Source organism: Dendrobium catenatum, unplaced genomic scaffold (assembly GCF_001605985.2).
Source record: "Dendrobium catenatum unplaced genomic scaffold, ASM160598v2 original_scaffold_31010, whole genome shotgun sequence".
Classification (NCBI taxonomy): Eukaryota; Viridiplantae; Streptophyta; class Magnoliopsida; order Asparagales; family Orchidaceae; genus Dendrobium; species Dendrobium catenatum.
This window is the reverse complement of record NW_021349468.1, coordinates 59,193-85,977: the sequence shown is the minus strand read 5'-3', so window position 1 is coordinate 85,977 and position 26,785 is coordinate 59,193. Positions and strand designations below refer to the sequence as shown.

Sequence of the window (26,785 nt, the reverse complement as noted above, 5' to 3'; positions counted from 1 at the left end):
TTCAGATTTTCAATTTTAACCCTCAAATATTTGTTAAGCTTGAAATTATCTCAGCCCTTCATTTTCCCTACTAACATTACCTTATAAGAGCTGTTCGTGCGTTCCACTCGAGCTGTCTTGAGCGGGAGAGAGAGAGGCGGACAGTTGTCCGTGCGATTCATCCGGCTGAAACGAGAGACAAGAGCGAGAGAGATCGTGTAGGGATTTCGTTTGGAAGATTGAGAGGAGGAATTTGTTTCTTGCGTGCGACCTAGGAGCAAGAATCGATCGCTGCTGGCTTGTTTCTTTGAAGCCCAAGGTAAGGAATAGTGGTTCCTCGTGTAGTTCTTCAAGAGTCAAAGGCAAACAAGAATGTTGCAATTTTGGACAGATTTCTGTCTCATTTCTTTCTCGCAAAACTGAGTTGGACCGCGGTTCTTTTCCCTTGAAATTTTCTTGAGTTTTTCATAAGGCAAAGAGTGATTCATCTATTCCAAGAGCATGAAAGTAGAACCATCGTTTGTCCTCTTTCTTTTTCAGCTTCTTGAAAATATGAGGGAATCATCCCTCTCACATTCCTCTTTGTTGAAGAATAAATAAAGTGCTTGCAAGAAATTTCTTAAATCCCAAATACTAGATGATATATTTGCTGGACCTGTCATCTTTCGAAAAGCATATAGTCTCCTCCATGTTAATTTCCCTTACTCCATGTACAGTTTTGTTTTGTTAATAGAGAGATATTGACATTAGTTGATTTCATGCTTTTCTGAAGCAGAAATGAGTAAAGTAGTGGTTAACTTTCAGAAGAACTTCACAAACTCTCATTTTTATATTATATGCTTGTGAGACTAGGTGTTGGGTTTTGAATATTTTGACATTTAGAATCGATATTATCTTGTTGAGTTTTCATAATAACGTGCACTGTAAATATTCATGTTCTTCTATATATATTAACATTGAATGAATGAATCTCGGCATTTCGTAGCTAGGCATGCATAATGAATAGGCATGCATTATGAACAAACAAACAAATTCATTGCCCTTGGATTATAAGCTTGGAAATTGAAAGTTCATGCTAGAAAATTTTTTGATTTTCCATAAAAAGCTGAGTCCATCTTTTGATATATTTTTGATTAAAAAAGTTATATTCATTGCAAAAATTGGCTAGGGCTTCAATAGACATAAAAGGAGCATCATAAGAGCAAACATGTTAGGATGGAAATATTGCGAGTGTATCTTAGGGGCTGCTTGGCAACATGATTTATGTAGGATTAATGCTAAACTCTGCCAAATGGGATTTGTTATATCAGCTGAGAAATAGTTTTATATTCTTATTGATTCGATAACTGTTATGAAGAGATAAATGAACTAAGTCTTATATTAAGATGTTTGCTTGCTGTGAGTGCTTCATTACATACAAGTTGGATCAGATAGTTCTGCTAGTTGATTTTAGCATTTTTATCACTAATTTGCATTTTTTATTATCTTCTGGTAGCAATCATCTGCAAGTAAGATGGAAACAGAGGCTGGAAAGGGAAATGATGAGCAACGGCTAATTTTTAGAGACATCAGAAGATATTACTGTGAACATTGTGGAATTTGTAGGTCCAAGAAATCTCTTTTAAGATCTCATATATTGTCAAACCATAAGGTATGGACTTGGCAAACGCCATGGCTGTCTTTTGAATGTTTGGTTATGATTTTCTACAAAATTACTGTTATCTGTTTGATTCATCACAACGTTTTGTTATCTAATAAAGTTATTTCCATTCTTTCTTTTTCATTCAAAGTCATTTTTCCCCTTTTTTGGATTTGTTATTCAGGTTTGTTGCATTTGTTATCATTTTTTAATGAAGTTCTCATATGTGCAAATGCACTTGAGATATGTGGCTTATGATTACCAATTATTGAATGTTTTACGAAAGAGCGAAAAAAAATCTATATTCTATGAATAAAATCTCCTTATACTGAGGTGTCTTGCTTCAGTCATTTTTTTTTCTTCAGTCATTTTGTTTGCTCAGATAGTTGGGATAAGGGTAATGATGATGATATGATAAATAAAGAATAAGGTCCCTTCTAGTGGTTATTTTAAAGCTGTCATTGGAAAACACTTTATCTACTTAGTAAACTCTAGGTGTTGGATTTGCATAATGTAACTGATATTTTTCAATTCCCAGCGTGTTATTGTCGTGTTGTCATATGTATTGATCAATCATGCTATAAAATTGGCATAGACCATTAAATTACAGTCAAATGCAGTTGGGTTTTCATTTGTTGCTAGGAGAGCTTCATTGGGAAGTTAATCAACTACGCATTATTTATTTTTAGTACCTTAAAGTAGGGTTTGTACAGAATCCACATTTGTACTTTATTGATTAGAGATTCAACTACGCAGATTGAGATTATGTAATGTTTATATAGTTCGGATTGAAGCTTTAATATCACTTCAATTGTTTTACTAAACATTTAAATGTCAAAAAAAAAAAGGAAGATCTGAAAGAAGCCGCACAAAGCCTTAGAAGTTGAAAACCTGTGTCTCAACATTGCAGGCATGCGGCATCTCGATGTAGAAAATGATTTTTTAGGTTGCTGTGCTCTTCACTTTCATGATCTCAGATGTTTCTACTTTCTGACTCACAGCTCTGATATAGGATTGATCCCTAGATTTTTTAACTGTTTTTTAATGTTTTAGATTTTCAAGGTGTTAAATTTGGTTCGTAGTTAACTTTTGTTGTTTATTTTGATAAAATTAGTTGAGAGATACTTTCTATGAGACTTTTTAAATTTGATTTCAACCTAAAAGAATTACCCAAAAAGTTCTAAATTTCCTGAGGGGGGGAGCTTCCCTACAGCTAACTTTGTCCAAGGAAACTACAAAGTTTATGATAGGATCAAATTATGTTCAAATTGAACATCTAAAGAAACATGGGGTTAAAATGAACACCCTTAAAATTTCCAAGGACTATTGTGATCATTTATTCTTCTTTTAATGTCTGGACAACAAACATGTTTATTCATTGCACAAGATAATTTAATAATTTACAAAATATCTTAAATTATATAAGAAAAATAATTATCAACATTAAATTTTAGCTACAAATCAAGTTCACACTAAAAAAAAATATTATCTCACTTGATAAAATTTCAATTATATATGCAAAATTAATTCTTGAATAATTTAAGAGATGGGAACAAGGATATAAATTATTCTAGAGGGAAGAATTATGCTTCACACTAGTACAATAAGTCTCCTTCAAAATTTGTAAAACATGCATATACACAAGGACGTGTACACTAGTACAACAAGTCTCCTTCAAAAGTAGTTGTCCATCCTCATGAAATAAAACATGCATACACAAGGAAGTGGAAATTTGGGATTTTATTTCCTTGTTCTATTTATAACCTTCAAATGACCCAAGAATAAAAAAAATTACAAAAAAAATGTAGAAATCAATTCAAAACAGAATGTTTCAATGCATCCAACTTAAATTCCATTAATATGAACTTTTTCCATAAAATTCACTTAAAAAATTACACAAGGTGCTTGATGAAATATTAAAATTTTCCCTGAAATAATGGGCGGTTGTTTGTAGAAGACCCATGTACAATACTGTAGCAGGTAGCGATGGTAATAGTAGAATAGCGCCAAATGTTGGAAGTAGAAAGGAAAACATTAGTAAAGACGGCGGAAGCAAAGACATCAAAGGAAATTTAGTCATGGAAATAGCGGGAATATAACTATAACAATAAGGCAATGATTGTAGCACTATGGGTGATTAAGGTGACAACAATAACAGGATAACAATGGGATTAAGTAGGGAAGGCAAGGCAGTAGGAGCAAACAGGGAAGGCAACAAGGTGTGCCGAGAATTGACGAGAAGCAATGAGAATGATTGCAATGGATGATAGTGAAATTGGCAGAAAATGGTTGCGGAATAGTAGTTGTGAACACGGGGACAACAATAACATTGTGGATTGCAGCATCATTTAATGGAAAATAGGAATAAAAGTGAGTAGTAATTAGCACTTTGTATTTTAGTATTGATTCTAAACTCCTTATTGATGTTAAAATAAACTCCATGGGCTTAGTTGAAATTATGAAATACTGAGTTAGATCTAACAGACTTTCCAAAGCACTGGACAATAACTCCAATTCATGTATGAGCCGAAATTATAGACATATTTTACACTTGAAATGGAATGGGAAACTAAAACTAAATATTGATGTATATGAATCTCATTCTCAATATGCTCAGACTTTCAGATATGCATTAAGTTCTCTCTTCTGGAACGCAATAAGAGCAAGAAGGTTCCCCCACCACAGCCTCATTACCTATTGCCATTTATTTCCACAATTGCTGACTTGCTTATTAACATCATCCATTATTGACATTGAATGCTGTCATGGAAGGTTTCTAATCTTTAGAAAATAATTAGCGTGGTGTTGTCATATGTTGTGTAAAATGTTTCAGATTTGCTAGTCTTTTATAATAAAATGCTACCTAACCCGCATGTTTTTTCATACTGTTTGCTCGATAAACCTTATGCCATTTGTCGTTGAATTTTCCTTTCTATACTAAATTTCTCCGCTCTTCCCTTCCATTATCATAACATAGGCTTCAAATGCTTATCGGCAATGTGAAGTTCAAAACTTTTATGCGTGTGAAACGCTTGAACTAATCTCTTTTTTGAAGTACCTTTCTCTCATTGGATTTTCTTTTGATTATGTTGCTCTAAAACATACAGGAAGAATTACAGAAGGAAAAACTTCACGAGGTTAGTGCATTCAAGCCAGCAAGTCGGAAGGTTCAACATGCTTGTGAAGAGTGTGGCGCAAGATTCTGGAAACCAGCTCATCTAGCGCAGCATATGAGAAGTCACTCCGTTGAGGTTTTTATATTTGTCCTTCCATTTTGCTAATTAAAGATCATTGTTCCCATTATATATCCACACAGAAAAGTATGCTCAATATGAATGATATTGTTAATTTGTTGGCATCATAATGTAACGTTGATTTTAGCTTTTGCATGCAACCCATTTTTCCATCAATGCGAGCTCTGAATGAATTACTTCCGTACATAATGGTTTTATCAAGCAAATATAATATCTTGTTTTTGTTCTGTTTTTTTTCTCATTTGAAGGAACAGTTTTACATGCATTTGGTTTCTTGATTGTGATCTACCCAAAAAGAACTGTAAAAACCAGCGTGGAAGCATTGGATCCCATGATGAACTCCAAAATGCAAAGAGGTCTCTTGATTGGACTAGTATCAGGATGGGAGACTTCCTGAGAAGCTCCATCAAGAAAGCCTTAACTCACGCATCTTCTCACCTGAGGTTTGCTTCTAAAGAAACTTAAGCTAATATTGCATTGTTGTTAGCCTTTCCATATGAAGTCTTCTGATTGGTAGGTTAATGGTACACTTTCATTGGATTATATTTGATGTCTCATATGCTATTCTAAACTTCTGTTAAGTAATCGTGAAGAAAAATCTTTGAAGCAAACTATAAGATTGCGTTCACTCTTTCGTTATTCTTTCATTTTTTTTGTTTGCTGCTTATCTTCTATCATCTTTTTGTAGAGACCATTTGCTTGTCCAGTGAAGGATTGCTATTTTAGCTATCGACGAAAGGATCATCTAAATCGGCATTTACTCAAACACCAGGGCACAGTCTTTGATTGCCCTGTTCAATGTTGCAATCGCTCATTTTCCTTCCAAGGAAATATGAAGAGGCATGGGAAGAAACTTCATGGTGATGACACCCCAGATGAAGGTAAAAAGCGGCATACTTGTGAGAAGCCTGGATGTGGAAAGACATTTGAGTTTGCATCTAAATTAAAGAAGCATAAAGATTCCCACTGTAAGTAATGTGTGATGGTGTGGATTTGCAGAATTGAGATGATTGTTTTTATTTGAAGTGCTTGGAAAGTTGATATATGGTCTCTTCTGTTATGAAATTGTAAATTTTTTATGATACAGTAGAGGTGGAATTCTTGGAAATTTTTTGTGGAGAACCTCATTGTATGAAGCCTTTCACAAATTCTGAGTGCCTGAAGGCCCATATACAATCTTGCCACAAGTATGTTAAGTGTGAGGTATGTGGAGCTCAACAATTGAGAAAAAATTTTAAGCGACATCAAAGGACACATGAAGGTGTTATTTCAAAGGAAAGAATCAAGTGCAGTTTTCAAGGATGCGAACAAACGTTCTCAAAGGTAAGATTCAATGATTTGTTTATTGTCTTCTCTCCACCTTTTTCTTAATGATTGCTCCTGCAATGTTTGATTGTCAAATCACCATAATAAAATGCGTTTAGATTCACATATTCCTTTCAATTCTTAATGTTCCGTTATTTTTTTTTTCATTTCATCCAGTTTTACTCACTTTTTCATGTTGATATGAATTTTTCTGGGTCGTATTTGTGTGATTATAGAAGCAGGATATTTATGCATGTTGACAGTTAAACCAAAATGAACTTAATGATGGGAGCAGGATGGTCTAGGAGATGCTTTTTATCAGATGCACAATGTGATTTCTTTTCTGTTTCCATTGAGCACTAATGCTTTCTTCAAATTCTAATGTTGCGAAGAAGAAAAAGTTTTGTTATTAGATATAAGATTCAGTTCGGACGACTTTCTTATTGTTTCCTAAAGCAGCTTTTAAATACAAAAAGTTTTCTAGTACAAAAATTAAATTTTTTGTATTAAAAAGTTGCTTAAGAAGCAATAAGAAAACGGTCTCAAACAAAGCCATAATCATGTATCATACCTAGTTTCTTTTTTTTTTATCCTCCAGTTTTTTCATGATTTCAAGGCTCTCTTTGCAAGTAGTAACTACATATGCAATCTGCATTCTCTTTTTCTTAATTGCAGAAATCAAACCTCAATAAGCATGTTAAAGCTGTTCATGAAAAACTGAGACCATTCAGATGTTCGACATCTGGATGTCAGCAAAGATTCTCCTACAAGCATGTTAGAGATAATCACGAGATGACTCATGTGTACATGCAGGTATTTTCGCAAGCGAATATTTTTTTTCCATCTCTAGTATCAAGATTCAAGACCGTGCATAAACTTTCTAAATAAATTTGCTCGTTTATGTGAAGCATCTTGATTAGTTTCTGTTAGACTGATCCATTGGACCGGTCCAACCGGTCCACACGAGACCCGCCCAACGCAACAGAGGCGGAACTTCTGTGCCTCTTGCGCATGCTGCGAGATCCTTGGGAGCTATTTTTGAAGGTTTTTGAGGGAATTGGGGGGATATTTGAATGTAGGGACTGTTTAGGGATTTCCTTTTGATTTGTATGCATTAAATAGTTTGTTTTCCTAGGGTTAGTGCATCTTGAATTTGGCAGAATTTGGGATCTCTTAGGTTTAGGTTTCCTTTGGGCTCTAGCGGCGTTTAGAGAATTTGGGAGAGATCGATCTTCCTCTCGAATTGAGGATCAACTGTATCTTGCTATTTTCTTCCGTATCTTTCTTTATTGCAATAAAAATTATTGTTTTTTTTTCTGGTTTTCATCGGAGTTTGGAAGCGTTTTCTCGCTGCTTTCCGAAGATTAATATGAATTACTTGAGATCTACCAGTGTTTCCTATCAGTTTCATAATTTTCCATAAAATCTAATATTATCATTGGCATATTGTAGTTTTTTGAGAATTCTTTTCACCATCATTGATCTGAATATCTTTCCAATAGAATTGCAGTTTTTTTCTTTTTAATGATTCCATAGTTCTCATTTTTTACTCTTTTGATCTCTTTTTTTTTTTTTTTTTTTTTTTTTCTCTTTTTTTTTTTTTTTTGATTTGTTATGAAGGGTGATTTTTTCGAAGTTGATGAACAGTGGAGGTCAAGGCCCAGAGGTGGACGGAAGAGGGAAAGAATAACTATTGAGGCCTTGACGAGGAAAAGAGTAGTTCCGTTAGACAGAACATCCATCATGGAAAATGGAGCCGGCTACTTGAGATGGTTGTTTGCCGATGATGAATAGAAAGCATTCATATAGTACTAAAATTATATTGGCATATCTATGTGCATGAAAATTTCCATTGTACCAACATTTATATTTAGATTTTTTTTTTTGGTTCATGGAATGTTTGGTGGTTCTGTTTGAAGTACATTTTTTTTAATAGAAATTGTAGTAAATGCATTGATTTTTTGTTTGATATTAGGTTTTATTTGATTTGTTGTATTTAGAAAATGTATTTTGCATGAATTTACTTTGTGCAAATCATTATGTACACCAGTATCAAGAAAAAAACCACTTACAAATGTGATTTCATTTGTAGTTTGGAACATTATGTTGCCATGTTGGGATTGTAAACATTATTATTTAGGTTTGGTTTGGGATGACTGTCTTATTGCTTCTTAAAGTAGTTTTTTAGTGCAAAAATTTATTTATTTTTTCACTAGAAAACTACTTTAAGAAGTAGTAAGAAATTGTCCCAAACAAAATCTTAATCAAGCACAGATGTTGAAGGGAATCACATGTCTCTCAGTGACTAATTTGGGGCTAAGGTTAGTCATTTCATCAAAATTGAAGCTCATACATGCTTAGAATAGCATGGTAAACACCACCCAAGTTTCATGACACAACATCGAGGTTTCGTTTGGGACGGTTTTTTTACTGCTTTTAAAAGCAGTTTTTAAGTACAAAAAATTTAACTTTTGTACTGAAAAGCTGTTTTAAGAAACAATAAAAAAACCGTCCCAAATGAAGCCTAAGTTTGAGGATACTTTAGCTTGAACAGCCCGACCCGATAAGAACGTACATCATCCCTCACACATGACTAGATCATATGAAAGGGGTCATATTGGAGTACAACCATTCTTGCAACTACCCAAGCTACTGGGTCGCCATTATTTCTCCACTCAAGGTCCAATGAAGAGCATGACAATAACCTTCATCCAATAAGCTTATTATTTTCCAATTTACTTTATACTTCTTTGTGTTGTTCCACATATTTCACCACACCCTTTCATTGATTGCTAATCTTTAAACACTCTTCTCAGTGAGAGAGCAGTTGATTTACATAAAATGATAATATCTTGATGATTATTAACGTCAAATCTATAGCATAAGCAATTAGCCTTCTCATGATTGTTCCAAAAAATTCTCTTGTTGAAGCCTCTCATTTACCACAATTAAATGTGGTAGTCATCGATTGAATATTCAAGCCTTAAGTGCTAGTCATCAATTGGTGTCATTCGGCCACCTCTAATTAACAATGCAAACCCAATTTTGTATGGGTTAAGGCATTTATCATCAAATTAATCTCTAATTATGAAAGAATTTTATTTCCATCAACATTATGTGAAATATAACGGACATTTTAAGGCTTTATTTGGGGTGGCTTTTCTACTGCTGGCAGCCTTTTAGTACAAAAGTTTAATATTTGTACTAAAAAGCTATTTTAAGAAGCGGTCAGAAACCCGTCACAAATAAAACCTAAATAAGGAATGTAATAACCCTAAAAAAATTAATGGATCATTTGGCGACTTAGTTTTAGGTCAATAATAAATAAGAATCATTGTTAGTTCATTTGATTAGATTTTCTCTACAAATTTATGCTTTAGAGACTTTTCCTTACTCTAACATTGCTTGTTATGACTATTATCAAACCTTGTCATTTGGTTAATTGATAATAATTGTAACACTCATTTGTGCCCATTGCAAAAAATCATCTTGCTATTTATAATAGTAGCAATGAAAGCACTCCTCCCTATAGTTAGTTAGCAATGATTGTCATTTTTTGGTGCTCTCTATCAACTTATGTCCTATTTGTGAAAATAACAACATTGGATGCATTACTCACTACAATTAGCCAAAAATAGTTTTAGTGTAAAACATGCCTAGTTCTAGTTGATTAAAGAAAACAAATTTCATGGTCATGATAAACTACATGAATATGCATACATTTGTGTTAATGGGGATGTTATTCACCCTATTAGCATTTTTTTTTCTACTTCTTACATCTAATACTTATGATGCTCAATGTAGTTTTTTCTCTATAAATAAAAAATAAAATAAAATAAAATTTTAATCAATAAATAATTAAAATCAAATGAAGCCTAAATTTATAATTGAGGAAATTGACAAGTGAGGGAAATGAAGAGAGGATTATTATTTTTTATCTAATACTTGACCTAAGATTCAATGATAGAAATAATAAACTAATTTAGAAAATGCATATATAAATATAAATATTAGCTAAGTCAATCATATTTTGTGATTGAGAAATCATTTGCCAGATTAAAATTTAAATAAATTAGAGCAACTAATTATCATCAAACTCAAAATAATCTTATAGTCTACTTTTGATTATAAAAAAGAAAGAATGATAGTTCAAAATATTTTGTTATATTTTGAGATTAACGCAAAGAGTTGATGATAGCAATTAATTATAATGCACAAATCCTAAAGCATTAGAGTTCACTTCAAAAATAAACTAATTTAGAAAATGCATATATAAATATAAATATTAGCTAAGTCAATCATATTTTGTGATTGAGAAATCATTTGCCAGATTAAAATTTAAATAAATTAGAGCAACTAATTATCATCAAACTCAAAATAATCTTATAGACTACTTTTGATTATAAAAAAGAAAGAATGATAGTTCAAAATATTTTGTTATATTTTGAGATTAATGCAAAGAGTTGATGATAGCAACATATCTCATTAATTATAATGCACAAATCCTAAAGCATTAGAGTTCACTTCAAAAGATCTTTGTGGTATGTTTGATCATTATCCTCTAAGTAGAGGAGATGATAGACCAATAATTCTAATATAATCTTGTTGTTGCTCTTTAGAGTTAAAATTGATGTTGACAGTGTGCAGAGGCCTTATTCATGATGGCATGCATCAATGTTGGAAGTAACTGCCACAACTTAAGGTCTAATTAGAAAGAATTTTTCTTATATATATAAGCACAAAGCTTTTCTATATCATCAAATAAATAGTAAATAATGATATTAACATCTTTTTATTTACTTGCCGGACTATAAAATTAAAAGGAGTTATACACAACAATCATGGTCCAATACTCCAATCTCTCTTTCTGCCCAATCATAGACAAACATCATGACTATCAAAATAATAAGTCTATGCAATAAGCATACCTAAGTTATCAATAGTCTATATCTACTCAACTAGAACCTTATCCTTTCTTGAAATTGAAACATATAAGCAAATCAAGGGTGAGCAACACTTGCTCAGTAGGTTACCCAAAACCTACTACAGAATTCAATACACACATATAAAATAACTTGTAAATAAGTATAACATCGTATGAACAATTGAACATATTATAATGAACTAACATAATATTTATGTTGTGTCTTATAATTATCAAATATGTGTCAGTATAAAACAATGTCAACAATATGCAGATTAAGAATAACAACAAACACATTTTAGTAATTTCTATCAGTGTCAATAAACTTGTTGAAATATCTAAAATATAATATAATAAAAAATATTTGACAAAAATTTAATTTAAACATATTAATATGAACAAAATATTTTATTATATAATATGCTAAAAGTTACACGATGAGAAGTTTTTCAATCTTCTTAAATTTGTATTTGTATAAAATCTGACCAAATAAAAAATTCACACAAGAATCACAAAATTGAAAATTGAAATAGGATAATGATAGCCTACTACAAGCTAGACAATATATTTCAGTTGGCCCGATTCTAAATTTAGCTTCTCTATCCCATCTTCATTCTCTTTCAGTGTGTCAGTTTCGGGTTGGACCCAAGCCCTACTCAAATACTGATTTTGACATCCCTACCTAAGATAATTATAATTGGAGAGAGGCAATGACAATGGAGAAAATTTTAATACATATAAATTATGTAAAAGTTCCTTAAGAAATATGCTTGAAAGTTTTCTTTGGACATAACACATATTTCTGAATGCTTATTGAAGTCCATGTAAATGAAATTGATTTGAACATAAGCTTGAACTCATTTGAGCGAATTTGCGTGTGGGAGAAGGCATTACAGGAACAATACGACCTTGACATTGATTGGAAAGGCATAATAGACCGGCAATGTCTAAGGAGAAGAGGAATTTGCAGTATGTCATTGGGGAAAAGCATCACATACAATAGCATGTGACCGGCGAAAACCCATCGAAAAATGCTCAAAGTTCATCGGAAATTAATATTTTTGGAGGATTTTCGATGGTACAATGTGCGTCGAATAACTCATTTCGGCGCAAAATAGTCTGACGGAAATAAATCAGTCGAAAAGCCAATCAAAAAGTATGTCAGAAATTTATCTGAATATTCGCCGAAAATTGTCCATTGGTAATCTGTCGGAAAATTCGTCGGAATTTGTGACGAATTTATTTCCGCCGCAAATAAGATGTTTTCCTGTATTATTTGATGTGAGAGGCATTGCAAAACTTCATGCATGCGACCTTGACGCCTTATTACAGATCGTAGAAGTCTAAAGAGAAGAGGAGCTTACATTATGTCATTATGAAAAGAATTATATAGAGTAGCATGCGAGGAGAAGAAGTGTTCGTGTTCGTGTGGGAGCTTGACGTGAGCGGTATTATGAGACTGCCTATAGCCGAACTTGACACCTCCAGGGAAGGAAATGTAAACTGAAGGAGAATCTTGAGCGGAGCAAAGAGGAATGAAGAAGAAGAAGATAGAACGCAGAAAAACGGAACAGAGGGAAAAATTATATTCAAATGTAAAACTGAGATTACAGCCTTATATAGAGTAGAGAGGGAAATAATTAAGATGAGCTAGAGTACAACTTAACTAATAAAATTCTCGTTCTAATACCTTCCCTCAAATTAAACATTTTGAGAGCGAATGTTTAATTTGGAATGAAGAAAATTGAAACGAGATATGTTAAACGGTTTCGTTAAAATGTCTGCGATTTGATCATGAGAGGAAATGTGTTGAATGCGGACATTGCCGGACGTGATATGTTGTCGAATGAATTGATAGTCTATTTCAATATGCTTCGTCGGGGCATGAAAGACTGGATTCTTGGCTATAGCAATGGCCGAGATGTTATCACAGTGAATGAGAGTTGGAGAAGATTGTTCTAGTTGGAGTTCCGCTGCTAGACTACGAAGCCAAATAACCTCCGATGTTGTCGCTGACAGGGCACGATTCTCCGCCTCGGTAGATGATTTGGCCACGGTGATTTGTTTCTTGACGGACCATGAGAGGAGGTTCGGTCCCATGAAAGTGCAGATGCAGGAAATTGACTTGCGATCGGAGGTGTCCACCGCCCAGTCAGCATCAGTGTAGGTATGGAGGAAAGTGTCGCCGGGCGTGATCGGTAAGCCAAGGGTTGATGTTCCTTTGAGATAGCACAATATCCATTTTAGTTGAATAAAATCAGTAGTGGTCGGAGTTTGCATATGCTGACAGACTTGATTGCTGACGTACGCGATGTCTGGCCGAGTGATTGTAAGATACTGAAGGGATCCAGCTAGGCGTCTGTACATGGATGGATCATGAAATAACTCAGTAGGTTGCTGTGAGTGTCTTGTAGTCGGTGTGATGGGTGTCGGACACAGTTTGCAATCAGTGAAGCCTGCTTCCTGTAAGAGTTTAGAGATGTAGTGTTCTTGATGAAGAAAGAATCCAGTGGCGGTGCGGCTTATCTGAATGCCGAGGAACAGATTGATCTATCCCAGCTGTTTGAGAGCGAATTGAGAGCGGAGGTCATGGAGGAGAGTGTTGATATGAGTCGAGCAATTTCCTATAAGAAGAATATCATCCACGTAAATGAGAATGTAAAGAAATGTTTGATTATTGTTGTAGATGAGTAGAGAAGGATCGGAGCGGCTAAACCCGAATATGCGAGCTTGTAAGAAAGCCATAATTTTCTGAAACCATTGGCGGGGTGCTTGCTTAAGCCCATATAAGGACTTGTGAACTTTGCAGACTGCATTGGGTTGAGTTTGATCTTCGAATCCGTGTGGTTGAGTCATGTATACATCGTCTGGTAAATCGCCATGAAAGAAGGCGTTGGAAACATCGAGCTGAAGGATGGGCCAGGTTCTGTTGACGGCAAGCGTGAGGAGCATACGGATGGTGGTCATACGAGCGACCGGTCTAAATGTTTCGTTGTAGTTTTCTCCCAAGACTTGTTCATAGCCAAGAGCAACTAGCCGAGCTTTATAACTGTCGACTTGACCGGATGGTTTGAGTTTGATCTTATAAGTCCATTTGCAGCCTAATACGCGGTGATTGAGAGGTTTGGGAACTAGGGTCCATGTCCGTTGCCGTAGTAGAGCTTGATATTCCTCTTTCATCTCATCTTGCCAGTGCTTGAATTTGGATGCTTGATTATACGTGGTAGGAGTGGGGGCAAGGCTGGTGTTGCTGAGGAGGGAAAGGAGTTGACGAGGTTTAGAGATACCCGACTTGGAGCGAGTCTGCATAGGATGAGGGAGTCTGACCGTAGGCTGAGAGCATTGTAGATTGGTTGCGGGGGCCATGTCTTCTGAGACCGAAAGATCTTTAGCCGTAGTTGTGGACGTAGTAGGAGGAGGAGGTAGTTGTATGGTGAGCTCTTTATTAACATTGTCCACAGAGGTCGTAGTGGCAGTGACCGGTACCAGGAGAAGAGGTGAAGACTGAGTCATGTTGGGCAAAGTTAATTGTTGAGTGGCTACAGTATTCGGACGGAGAGGGAAGACGGATTCTTGAAATTCGATATGGCGGGATATGTACATTTCGCGAGCTGTAAGATCATAACATTTGTACCCTTTGTGATGTGGAGAATAGCCTACGAAAATACAGGGTTGAGATCTCGGTGAGAGTTTAGTGGTGGTGTATGGTTGCAGCCATGGGTAATAGAGGCACCCAAAGGTTCTTAATTGAGAGTAATCCGGAGTTGTGTTATGGAGCATTTGGTAAGGGGATTTAAGAGATAAAGCAGTTGTGGGGAGATGATTAATTAGGTAATTAGCTGTGGGCACGGCATCTGCCCAGAAGTGATCCGGAAGATTGGAAGCGATCAGAAGCGTGCGGGTGAGTTCCAGAAGATGCCAGTGCTTCCTTTCTGAGAGACCATTCTGTTCAGGTGTGTATGGACAGCTAAGTTGGTGTTGTATGCCGTGGTTATTAAGGTAGGCAGTGAACTCATGATTAACGAACTCTCCTCCTCCGTCAGAACGAAAGCATTTCGGGGTAGCAGAGTATTGGTTTTTAAGAAAACTGCACAATATTTTAAACTTAGCAAATGTTTCATTTTTGTGATGTAAGAAGTAGATCCAAGAAAACCGCGTGTAATCATCAATGAAGACGACGTAATAATGAAAGCCATTTAACGAAGGTTGCTTCGTCGGACCCCATACATCGTAATGTATAAGTTCAAATGGATGGGAGGTTGACGAAGGACTTTTATTAAAGAACTGTTTATGGCTCTTGGCCATTTTACAAGCTTCACAGTGATATTCAGAAGGTAAAGAAGAAAAATTCGATATGCAATGTGCTAAAGAATTCAAGATGTGGTTGTTGGGGTGTCTAAGACGGGCGTGCTAGATGGTCGGAGAAGTGGTCGCAACTTGAAGAGCAGTGGACGGCATAGTTGGAGCTATGTGTAACTTGTAGATCCCATTATGCAGACGTCCACGAAGAAGAAGTTGATGGTCCTGCGTGTCCTTAATTTCGAAACCATTAGAATCAAATGTAATGTAAACTGAATTGTCAGAGGTTAGTTTTGACACAGAAAGAAGAATATGGGTAAGTGCCGGGACATGTAGTAAATTGCATAAATGTAGCTTACGAGACGAGTCTGGCAAGGGAAGAATTCCCTGGCCGTAGTTCTGTATAGGAACAGAAGAGCCGTTCGCCACGGAGACAGATTCGTGACCATGATAGACCGTGGGAAATTGAATGTTCGTGCCGTCTGACGTCATATGAGAGGATGTGCCGGAGTCAAGAACCCAAGATTGTGAAGCAGGTGTAGTCGGTTGAGCTAGAAGTGCGCGAGGTGCTGTCGTCGTGGGTTCGGTATTGGTCGTGGTGCGCGAGCTACTGTTTCAGAATTTGTTGGGGCGCTTGGTGTTTTTGTTCCGCATCTGATTATAAGAGGTGGCATAGTAGGCTGTCGTAGTGGCAAGCTGATCTTTCTTGATGTCCTGATTAATGTGTATTTCCTCACTACAGAGAAGAGAGTAGGAGGCGTCTAGATCAGCTGGAAGAGAGGAGGAGCGTATGTAAGTTTTGAAAGAATTGTAAGTGGCTGGAAGGCCATTTAGGATGTAAAATATTATTTCTTTGGGATCGATCTTTGTGCCAGATGCCGCAATGTTGTCGATAATGTTCTTGACTTGAGCAAGATATTGCTGCATCGTTTGATTGTTCATTTGGATGTGATGCAACTCGTTCTTGAGTTGGATGATGCGCGATCTACTGGACGACTGCAGCCAGCATTCAAGAACCGCCCAGATTTCGTGCGCCGTGGCAGATGTGATTATATATGGGAGAATGGCCGGAGAAATTGTAGAGAATAGCGCAGAGATAAGATTGTTGTCGACGAGACGCCATTGAGCGTGAGCGGAGGACGCCGGATCCAATGGTGGGAGCGTTTTGCCCGTGAGATGATCAGCGTATCCGTTGGCGGAGAGATGTTGGAAGATCTGGGTACGCCAGATGGCATAGTTGTCCGCGGTGAGGGTGTTTGAAATCAAGTTCTTGATATTCGAGATGATGAACTTGAGGGTCGTCGGAAGGGCGAGCTCGGTGGGCGGTCCGACGAGCGTGGAAGAAGTGGGTGGGAGGGTGGAAGAAGACTCCTGATCTCCCATCACTGGCTCACTGATACCATGAAGGAGAATCTTGAGCGGAGCAAAGAGGAATGAAGAAGAAGAAGATAGAACGCAAAAAAACGGAACAGAGGGAAAAATTATATTCAAATGTAAAACTGAGATTACAGCCTTATATAGAGCATAGAGGGAAATAATTAAGATGAGATAGAGTACATCTTAACTAATGTAATTCTCGTTCTAATATAACTAGCTTTGTGCGAGGAGAAGAGAAGTTTGTGTTCAGGGTGAAATTAATAGGTGCGGATACTGAACGTTATCCAGATCCCAATAAAAATGTATCACGTCACCCCTACTCAGTACTGTGACTCGATACTGCTTGGTACCGAGCTTAGTATTGAGCTCGGTACAGGATGACGTAGATGCACCTAATTAATCTCTAGACGATAAATTGTATTGGATATCCGCACAGGATAATCTCTCGTGTTCAGGAACTCAGTGGTATCAAGTTTGATGAGGAAAGAACAGTAGAACATATTAGGATGGATAATTGGATTTCGAATTATCGGGTCTAATCGGATCGCAACCACATCCGTTTGACGCACTCCGAAAACACGTCCCGTTGTCTTGTGGGACCCGAAAGCCCAGCACTTTCCAATCTTTTGCTCGTGGAGGATACGCTCGCATCGCGCCGCATAGATCGGACGGTTAAAAAATTCCACGCGATCGCCAAAGCTCGTGGATCTGTTTCGTCCACAGGGGCTTGAGCCATGGGCCCCACTGCCCACTCCAGATATTTCATCTCTACTGCATCAAATTTTCTGCCGACTCTTGATTGGAGCATGGTTTCTTCTGATTTTGCTTTCTAGGGTTTTTTTTACAGGGGATTTCTGGGCTTTTGATTCGATTTTGGAGACGATTCCGTTGATTTGGGGTTCCGCTCTTTTCATTCCTGCTTCATGTGTATCTGCGTCGACCGGTTTCAGATCCGAAGCTTTTCTCCTGAGCTGGGAACGGGAATCGGGGTTGAGCTGGTGAGTGATACAGCAGGGTTTTGTGGGTTGCGCTGGTTTGGGTGATTGGCTGGTGAAATTGGGTATGGGGACAGTGAAAATGGGGAAGGATGATGAGAAATCTATTAGGCCTATGTTTCCGAGGGTTCATGTAAGCGATACGGAAAAGGGAGGCCCGAGAGCGCCTCCGAGGAACAAAATGGCTCTGTATGAGCAGTTGAGCATTCCTTTGCAGAAATTTAGTAAACCTGGCAGCGTGGTCCCTTCTGCGTCATCTATCCAGGTGCGGTTCCTCTTTGGATCTAAATTTCCGCAGATAAATTTGTATTAATAAGCTTTCTGTTGATTCTGGTGCTTACCTTTTTATGCTCTTTGATGTGTTTTTTATACTTCCCTTCCGTATTGTTCTGTATTAAGTTTTTTTTTTTTTTTTTTTTTGGTAATTTTGGTGTTCACAACTCACAAGTGCTTTTTGCTGACAGGGAGGCAGTAACGAGAGGAATGCACGCTCTCCGTTTTATCTATCTAGTTCAATGCCTACCTCTTCAGCTGAGAAACCTTATTCGCAGTCATCTGATGGAAAAAGTAACAAGACCAGGGGAGTGGAATTTGAGAAATCTACTGGTCGGGTGGAGTATATAACTTCTCTTGCTGCAGGATCAGGTGCTGAAAGTAGTGCCTTCAATGTGCATGACTTCAAGAGTGGAACAAATTCTCTTAAAGCAAAGTTTGAAGATGATAATGATGATTTTAGAGTTCCGACTTTAGCTCAGTCTGAAGTTGCTTCACATTCAAAGGATGCACCTTTGGTGGAGGTAAACAAGCTAGCTTCTTTTGGTGCAACCAATGCACAGAACTCTGCCAATCTTGATTCTTCAGTCCATGTTCTGAGTTCTTCTAGTGAGCCCATTCATGAAGCCAATGCTTCTGGAAAATTATCAAGGAAGCGGGAAAGAATGCATGTTGAACAAGAGTGTACAGGAACTATTTCAAGCAAAGATCATGGAGACAAATTTCCTAACTATCCAGAATCTGGTGAGGTGCTTGCTGGTCCATCAAAAAATTCCTTGGTACCTGCAGATCGAGGTAGTGAAATAAACACGATTTCTTTGGATAAAACAGGCCACCAGAGAGCCAGGATTTGTAATGAAGCATCCTATGATGGTTCTGTAGAAAACAGAAATGCTTGCAAGATGCAGCGCCAATCATGTTCTAGGGCTTCATTTGAATACAGTCAAATAAATTATGAAGACAAAGCAAATGGGTTAGGGGAATTGAAAAATGCTGAACGAAGTGGTGAAGTATCGGAGGTCTCAATGATAGACTCCATTTCTGTATTGGATATATCTCCTGATGATGTTGTTGGAGTAATTGGTCCGAAGCAGTTTTGGAAAGCAAGGAGAGCTATTGTGAAGTAAGTGAAATTTTTTATCTGCGGAGCAGTCATCATGGTTTCATTATTTTGTTGGTTTTGTCTTATTGATGATTGGTTATAAGCTGATTTTAAAATTTTCATTAAAGCAGCATTTCCTTTTAGCGGACTTAAATGTTCACATCTAATGGAAGTAGGTTTTTCTGAGTAGTTTAGCATGCTTGTCTTCGACTCCTGCTTAGCTGAAACAAATGATCAAACAAGGCTGATGGCTCCGTTGCTTAAATACTTTTCACTGAATTTCCTATTCCGACATTGACAGTTTATATTTCATTTTTTTCTTGAAGCTGAGAATCTTGTTGATTAAATACTTCTCACTGAGGCTTCGTTTGGGACGGCTTTCTTACTGCTTCTTAAACAACTTTTTAGTACAAAAATTTATTTTTTGTATTAAAAAGCTTCTTTAAGAATCAATAAAAAAGCCGTCCCAAACGAAGTCTGAATTTCCATTTCCCATTTCTGCATTTAATGTTTCTAATTTTTTTTTGAATTTTATCATTTACAGTATGAATGCAGTCCTAGACCTTTCAATTATAAACCTGATAATATTTATCTTGCCAGCAATCTTCTATTACGATTTAATTTCTATCTTAAGCTTAGTGCATTCTCAGGATTTATCAAATGCGATAGTTTTCTATGTCATCTTATGGCTGCATCAATCCATTTGTGGCACAAACCTAGCAAATATCTGCTGTAGCTCTACACTATGCTCTTTATCTGTAAATAGTTTTTTTGATTTATAGGATTAAATGTTGTCTGAAAACAGATTCAACACTATTAATGTTTTGTTGTTGCCATGAGGCAAGTATTTGGAAGTCAAAGAGCATATTATGCTTCTTTTTATACAATTAGAATCTGAATCACATCTTAAAGTTTTTCATTTTGCATATACTGCACATAATTAAGCTTAGTATAATAATTCTTTATCATCATTGGCTTTATTCCAACTCCTGGGAGTGATCTTTATGAATGTCTTCACAATTTTATTCTGAGTGACTTTTGCATGATGTTCTAACTCTATTTTATGTAGTTTTTTTTACAACCTCTAGCTGTGTTGCCTTCGTTCTATCATCTTTTCTTCTTAATCCATCCACATTAATTCAATTTACCATACCAGGCATAAGATATGCTCATGGTGAAGTGGGTAATTTGGGTAGTCTGAGCAACAAAATAATGTTTTCATATATAAAAGATAGTTGTTTAGGGTTGAGTCAATTTTAGGGAGAATTTGTATTCATAAGACAAACTCAAAATAAATGGATTACGCAGATAATGATGATGAGATGGAAAGAGTGTTGTTTCAGTTGAAGTATTGTGTGTCAATGGCGCAAAATGGCGCACGTCATGGTGCAAGGTGCGACGCGGTGCACCTACGATGCCAATTGCATGGTGTGGCGCACATGTTCAAGTTGGCGCGCGCCATTTGTGCCACGACGTGCGCAATAGCACGGTCCATGCAATTTGAATTTTAGGAATTTTTTAATATAATTAGAAATAGTTTTTAATATTTTTGTATTTAATTTCTAAAATAATGCAATAATTAATTTTAAAATTATTTTATATGATTATAATATTTTAGTTTGGTTTTATTAGATTTTATTTTAGTAAAAATTTTGGATGAACTTAAAGCTCGCCTTAATGGTTTGAACTTTAGATCACAAACATATTCAATCAAGCCTTACCCAACTTGATTAATACTCTAAAATAGGATCAATGTAAATATTTTTATAATTCTTTTTATTTTTCGCAGTATTCAAAATGGCGCGCGTCACGCCGTGCTCTATGCGCCATGGCTCCACGGGAAACTTTGCGTCGTGCTGTGCCATTTGCCGTTGACAATGATAATAATTAAAGTAGGCTTATTGGATGACTCCTTGTCTGTCAATAGGTGCCTAGGTGGTTATCTATTTGTTGTGATGCTTGGGAAAAACAGTATTGCGAGTAGGATTAACCATTTCTTAAGGCAGGTGGCCTAGATGGAGTGGAAGAGACAGGGCTGGGTACTAGTGTTACATATGAACAGGGAACGTGACTGAGCTGCTTACCCACCCGTTCATGCTTGAATTTAATTTTTGCTTGCAGATGTTAAGTTTGAGTTTGCTCAACTAGCTTGTTGTTTTGTCAGCAAACATTGTGTGTTCTTTGAATTTTGGTTTCCCTAAGCGGAAGAGTGGACGTGGGCAGTTTTCAGAAATATATGGGACGCCAAACAGGATTTTATTCCGTTTGATTTGATTGCCATTATTGGTATAATATGGAAATCAACGATCAATTTCTTTTTTTATTTTTTCCAGTTGGCTTAAATATCAAATCAGAAAGCTTATTTCTTGGCCATGCCATTTCCTGTTGTGCTAAGCATCGCATACTTATTGCAATACTTTCATTTTGAAGTACTGCCCTCTCTCATAAGAATATGAGCTTGTCATATTTTTGAATTTCCATTTATTCCTTTCTGTTTCATACAATTAACTACTACTATTTAATTCCTTTGCAGCCAACAGAGGGTTTTTGCGATTCAAGTGTTTGAGCTGCATAGATTGATAAAAGTTAGTTTGCTTCCAACCCAATTATGCAACCAAGTTCCTTGTTTTGTTGATCTTCATAATGGATGTTGTAAATTATCTAAGAATAATTGTTTTTTAAACAGGTACAGAAGCTTTTTGCTGCGTCACCTCATCTACTGATGGATGATTCTGATATCATAACAATCCAACCAAAAGTAACTACAAAGAGCCTTCCAATTGCATCCAGCTTAAAATATCAACAAGATGTCCAAAAGCCTAGCCAAAATGCAGATCCTCTGGTAGAAAAAACAGCTGCTCCCTCTCCTCAACCTCAAGAAAAAGATCCTAACAAAGAACTTTGTCAACTTCCCAAAAATGTTCCTCTTACTGCCAACACTCACCAAATCCCTACTGCTCCCGAGAACCGGCCAAATCCTTGGTGTTTCCAGCCATCGCCAAATCAGTGGTTGATACCAGTTATGTCTCCTTCTGAAGGACTTATTTATAAGCCTTATGCTGGTCCTTGTCCCCCACCTCCTGGATTTATGGCACCTCTCTATGGGGGCTGTGGCCCTTTAAACCTGCCATCTGTTGCGGGCGACTTCATGAATTCAGCTTATGGTTTTCCATCATCTCACCAGCAACAAAGCCGTGTTCTTCCTGTTTCTCCAGCAATTGGTCCAAACTACTTCCCTGCACCTTACGGCTTGCCAATGGTGAATCCAGCTATTTCTGCCTCAGCTGTAGAGCAAGTAAGTCCTTTAACCAATGTAAGATCCGACGGACGATCCATGCAGTGCTCACAGAGTTCATGCAACATATCGATTACCAAAAGCGAAGCATTGTCGGGTTATCTTCCAAAGATTAAATCATCATCTAAGGATAATGAGCTTCAGGCGAGTACAGCAAGTAGCCCGTGCGATAAGGCGCAAGGAGAAGGGAGGGATTTGTTACCTGTTATACCTATCCCTCCAGCCACAGAGGGATCATGCCAGCCTTCTCAGTCAAGTGGTAAGGAAAATCAAACTCATGTGATTAAGGTTATTCCACACAATGCAAGGTCTGCAACGGAGTCTGCAGCAAGGATATTTAGGTCAATACAGAGAGAAAGGAGACAACTGGACTTGTAGTTTGAACGCCTAAGGTTAGTCCTTTCCTGATTGCTTTTCTCAAATTAAAGCTGTTACATTACCTGTTTGGATACTTCTTTGGATATTTCTAGGTGGGTGTTTGACAGCTTATACATAGCTTTTAGTTTCTTGTATGTTTTTTTTATATTTGTTTACATATTGATAGAGTTTTTTAAATGTTTTTTGTATCAGTTTTTTGTAACTCTGTATCCTATGTTGAGCAAAATGATGCGTGTAATCCTCTCTTGAAGTATAAATATAAGCTATTATTGCCATTCAGTAGGAAAAATATATGGGCAATGTGTTATATATTTTGTACAGTTGCCCATACAACTATTTACTGTACATTGAAAACTTTGAACCGTTCTTAGCATTCATTCGGTTTTTATTATGTTATTGTCAACGACTGACATGCTCTTCTATATTATGAGTTCATATATTGTGCATTTAGGGACTACTTATGTAATTTGTTTGCATGTAACATAAGTTCTACGTGATTTGTTTGATGATGGTCAAACTAAATTATTTATTAGAATTTCTGGGAGCAGTTTTGCTAGACTATCATCTTCATTCGATTCTTTTCTTAACTTTAGAAGTCAACTCATCTCTTTGGTGCTGTTTATAAGCCTTCTTTGGATCTCCAGCTCTCGGTCCTATTTGATTCTGACAAATTTTTTCGAGGCCCCCTTAAGCTTTTTACGCTCTTGGAATCCTCTCTTAGCATCAATGATTATCGATCGGGATCCCCATCTTCATCATAGATCCATTCAAAAGTCCCTTTCCAAGGTTTTGTATAGTTAATTTAGTAAATTAACTTAAGGAATGTGTTTGAGATTCTTGTGGTGATTAAATAAGAAGAATGAATGGACAAGTATTGAATTCCGAATAATATGTGGTAGTTGCTAAGAAAAATCTATGATAAGTACTTACAGACTTATGGAAATGGCAATTAATACTACATGAATGAGTACTTCGTGAGTGTTTGAGAATTTAGGAGGGGTTTCTTTGAGGGATTACTAGATCAACCTTGAGAGGACTCTTGAAAGAGCCAACCTGAGAGATTTCTCGAGGAGAAAAATGGGTGATTGATATTAATCATTATGCGTGATCGGTGACATGTAAGGTAGTGATGGTGAAGATGGACAACACAAACATCATAGATTACACGATATGGTGGACCTTTGTAAGGAAGCACTCTGTAAGTATGTATGCGGAAATGGTTTTAGTGTTACAGAAAATTTGCTCGATCGTATGATATATATCAGTCATTTGACACTTTTCTTAGAAGGTCCATTTTTATGTCAACATCTATGTAGTAGATAGCATTTTATTGCACCCATGCGGTGCCTCAGATAAAATGCCATGAGTTAACCTGCCATCTAAATTAGAACATAGTTGACTTAAAGAAAGTTCATCAGATGATGAGAGCGATGGTCTCTTTTTTTGGAAAAGTTAGGATTTGTGTTAAACCCTAGTGAAGGCTTGATGAAAGATTTGGAAGATTTTGGATAGGATTTGTTGGTATTTGGTTTTTTGTTTGAAGATATGATCGCATGTAGTGGGATAAATGTTTGATGTTATTGCTTCTCTATTGATTTGAAGTATGAGAAGTTCATATATTTGGTTCCAACTTGATCTCAAGATTTGGAAGTTAGGTCTTACATAGGGCTGTCAAAATCGGGTCATAGCTCGGGTTTGGGTCCAACCCGGAACTAACCCGACACTGTTCGACCCGGCCCGTTTTTGCAAACGTGTTGATTTTCGGACTCAAACTTGACCCACTTTGGGTCCGGGTCAACCCGAACCCGACCAGATGTGGGTATGTTTTACTAATTTTTTTATTTAATTTGATTTATTTAAACCTAAATCAAATTAAGGTAATATTGACTTCAATCAATTTAATATAAACCAAGCTTAATTTAATTTTGACAATATTGTTTATTATTTTTTATTTCATAACGATCTTTTAAAACACTCCTAAATTAATTAAAAACGGGTCAAAATGGGTTGATTTCAGATTTCCAGGTCAACTCGAACCCGACTCCATTGTGCAAACGGGTCAAAATCCTTAACCCGAACCCCAAATTTTTTGTTTGGTTTTCGGGTCAGGTCAAATATTGACACCCTTAGTCTTACATGTCGTTTATTTATTACAAATTAGATCGAGAGATTTGAACAAAGTTAGGGTTTACATCTTTGTATTTGATATGGAAGGTCTACGAGACTTGAGATTCATCTATTTGATATGATGTTAGCTTAAAATTTGGGCCTAATGGTCTTTTTGCATAACCTGATGATTGCTAGAGAAGGTTTGGAAGGATTGATATTCATGAATTTGGTACACATATACCACAATTTAAGTCAAAGCTTGTCTAGACATGAAAATTTGTTTGGAAATGAAGGGTTTATCATTAAAAGAATAATAATATCAAATTTCAAACTGTTATAAATTTATGCTGGTGTCCCTATCATGATATGGGTGTTAAGAATTATTTTGAGCTTTGTTTAAGGAAATTGATTCATGGTATAGTTGGATACATGCTTTGTTATTAAAACCAAATCATGATCGTCGGATTGTTGATCCAATGGTCAGCGAAGCTTTCAATATTATGTGGGTGATTACTTAAAATATTTTTATGCAAATTAAACTATTATGAGTTTGTTAAAATCGTTGTATTAGTGACGACAGTAGTGTTTTATAAAATTGATTGTGTTATTATTGTGGAAAAAGCTACTTAGCTACTATGATTGTAGGAAGTAAATTTTCATTACAGAAATTTCTAAAAAGAATTGAGAAAATAACATAAAAGCAATATTCAAATGAAATTCTGATTGATATCTGAAAAGCAAAATAGTAAAAAAGTTGCTTGAAATAGATTCTAAACAACTTATTGATGAACAGTCAATATTTATCATGCTTTTTAACATAAAAAAATGCTTTTTGACATAATACTATAAAAAACAGGAAAACAACAATAACAACAACAATAACAACATCAAGCCTTTATCCCACTACGTGGGGTTGACTATAGGAATCCTTTTTCTCCATTGTGTCCTATTAAAAGTCAATTTCTCGTTTAAATCTAATAAAGAAAGGTCATTCCTAATATTTTCTCACCAAGTCTTTTTAGGTCTACCCCTACCTTTCTTAACTTAAGTCAAATCTAATACCTCTACTCTCCTAATCGGGTCATCAGGAAAGGCCGCCTTTTTATGTGACTAGCAAACCATCCTAGAGGCCGACTCTTTTCTAATCTTATCTCTATTGAGAGCAACTCAACTCTTCATTTCGTCCAGTGCTCTAAGGTAAGCACTCATCACCTGAGCATCCTCAACTCTACAGCACCTTAACTTAGTATTATGCCTTCTCTTTTAATGGCCAACATTTGGCACCATAAAGCATTGCAGGTCACTACCACTTATAGAATTTTTTCCTTAAGTTTGAGGAGTACATTTTCTATCACATAACAACCCCGATGCGTTCTTCCTACTTCAACAATCCAACTTTGATTCTGCTGATAATATCCACATCTATATTTCACCATCACACTGAACAATAGATCCAGGATATCTAAAACGTGTACTTTATTAATGATTTGATCGCCCAAAGTTTACAATCCCTCTCTAGTCTAATTACAACTAAAATTATACTCCATATATTACGCTTTTTTTTAGATCTACTCAAGCGAAAACTTTTAGACTCTAAGGTTGACATCCATAATTCAAGTTTACCTTCAACTCCCTCTCTAGTCTTATCAACAGAAGAAATATCATCAGCAAAAAGCATACACCAAGGTACATCCTCTTGTAATGTCTAGTGAGAACATCCATAGCTAAAGCAAAAAGATATGAGCTTAAGGCTGATCCTTGATGTAACCCAACCGAAATTGGGAAATACTTGGTCAATCCACCTTGTGATTTGAACACAAGTAATAGCCTCCTCGCATACATATCTTTCAGGATTT

The 26,785-nt window shown here is 36.3% G+C and overlaps 3 protein-coding genes across 3 annotated transcripts; 2 read left to right on the top strand and 1 right to left on the bottom strand.

The window, feature by feature from the left end:
- The first annotated feature begins 102 nt into the window (after positions 1–102).
- LOC110097310 (transcription factor IIIA-like) lies at positions 103–8,172 on the top strand. The gene is made up of 7 exons (XM_020823601.2): positions 103–298; positions 1,475–1,630; positions 4,726–4,869; positions 5,561–5,840; positions 5,960–6,195; positions 6,853–6,990; positions 7,798–8,172. Exons 2-7 carry the CDS (start codon positions 1,493–1,495, stop codon positions 7,969–7,971), a joined length of 1,110 nt encoding a protein of 369 aa, XP_020679260.1. The 5' UTR covers positions 103–298; positions 1,475–1,492; the 3' UTR covers positions 7,972–8,172.
- Positions 8,173–16,015: 7,843 nt separating this feature from the next.
- On the bottom strand, positions 16,016–16,783 carry LOC110097312. The gene has a single exon (XM_020823603.1). It carries the CDS (start codon positions 16,781–16,783, stop codon positions 16,016–16,018), a length of 768 nt encoding a protein of 255 aa, XP_020679262.1.
- Positions 16,784–17,570: 787 nt separating this feature from the next.
- LOC110097317 (ELF3-like protein 2) lies at positions 17,571–23,131 on the top strand. The gene is made up of 4 exons (XM_020823607.2): positions 17,571–18,037; positions 18,237–19,168; positions 21,681–21,732; positions 21,834–23,131. Exons 1-4 carry the CDS (start codon positions 17,840–17,842, stop codon positions 22,818–22,820), a joined length of 2,169 nt encoding a protein of 722 aa, XP_020679266.1. The 5' UTR covers positions 17,571–17,839; the 3' UTR covers positions 22,821–23,131.
- The last annotated feature ends 3,654 nt before the right edge of the window (positions 23,132–26,785 follow it).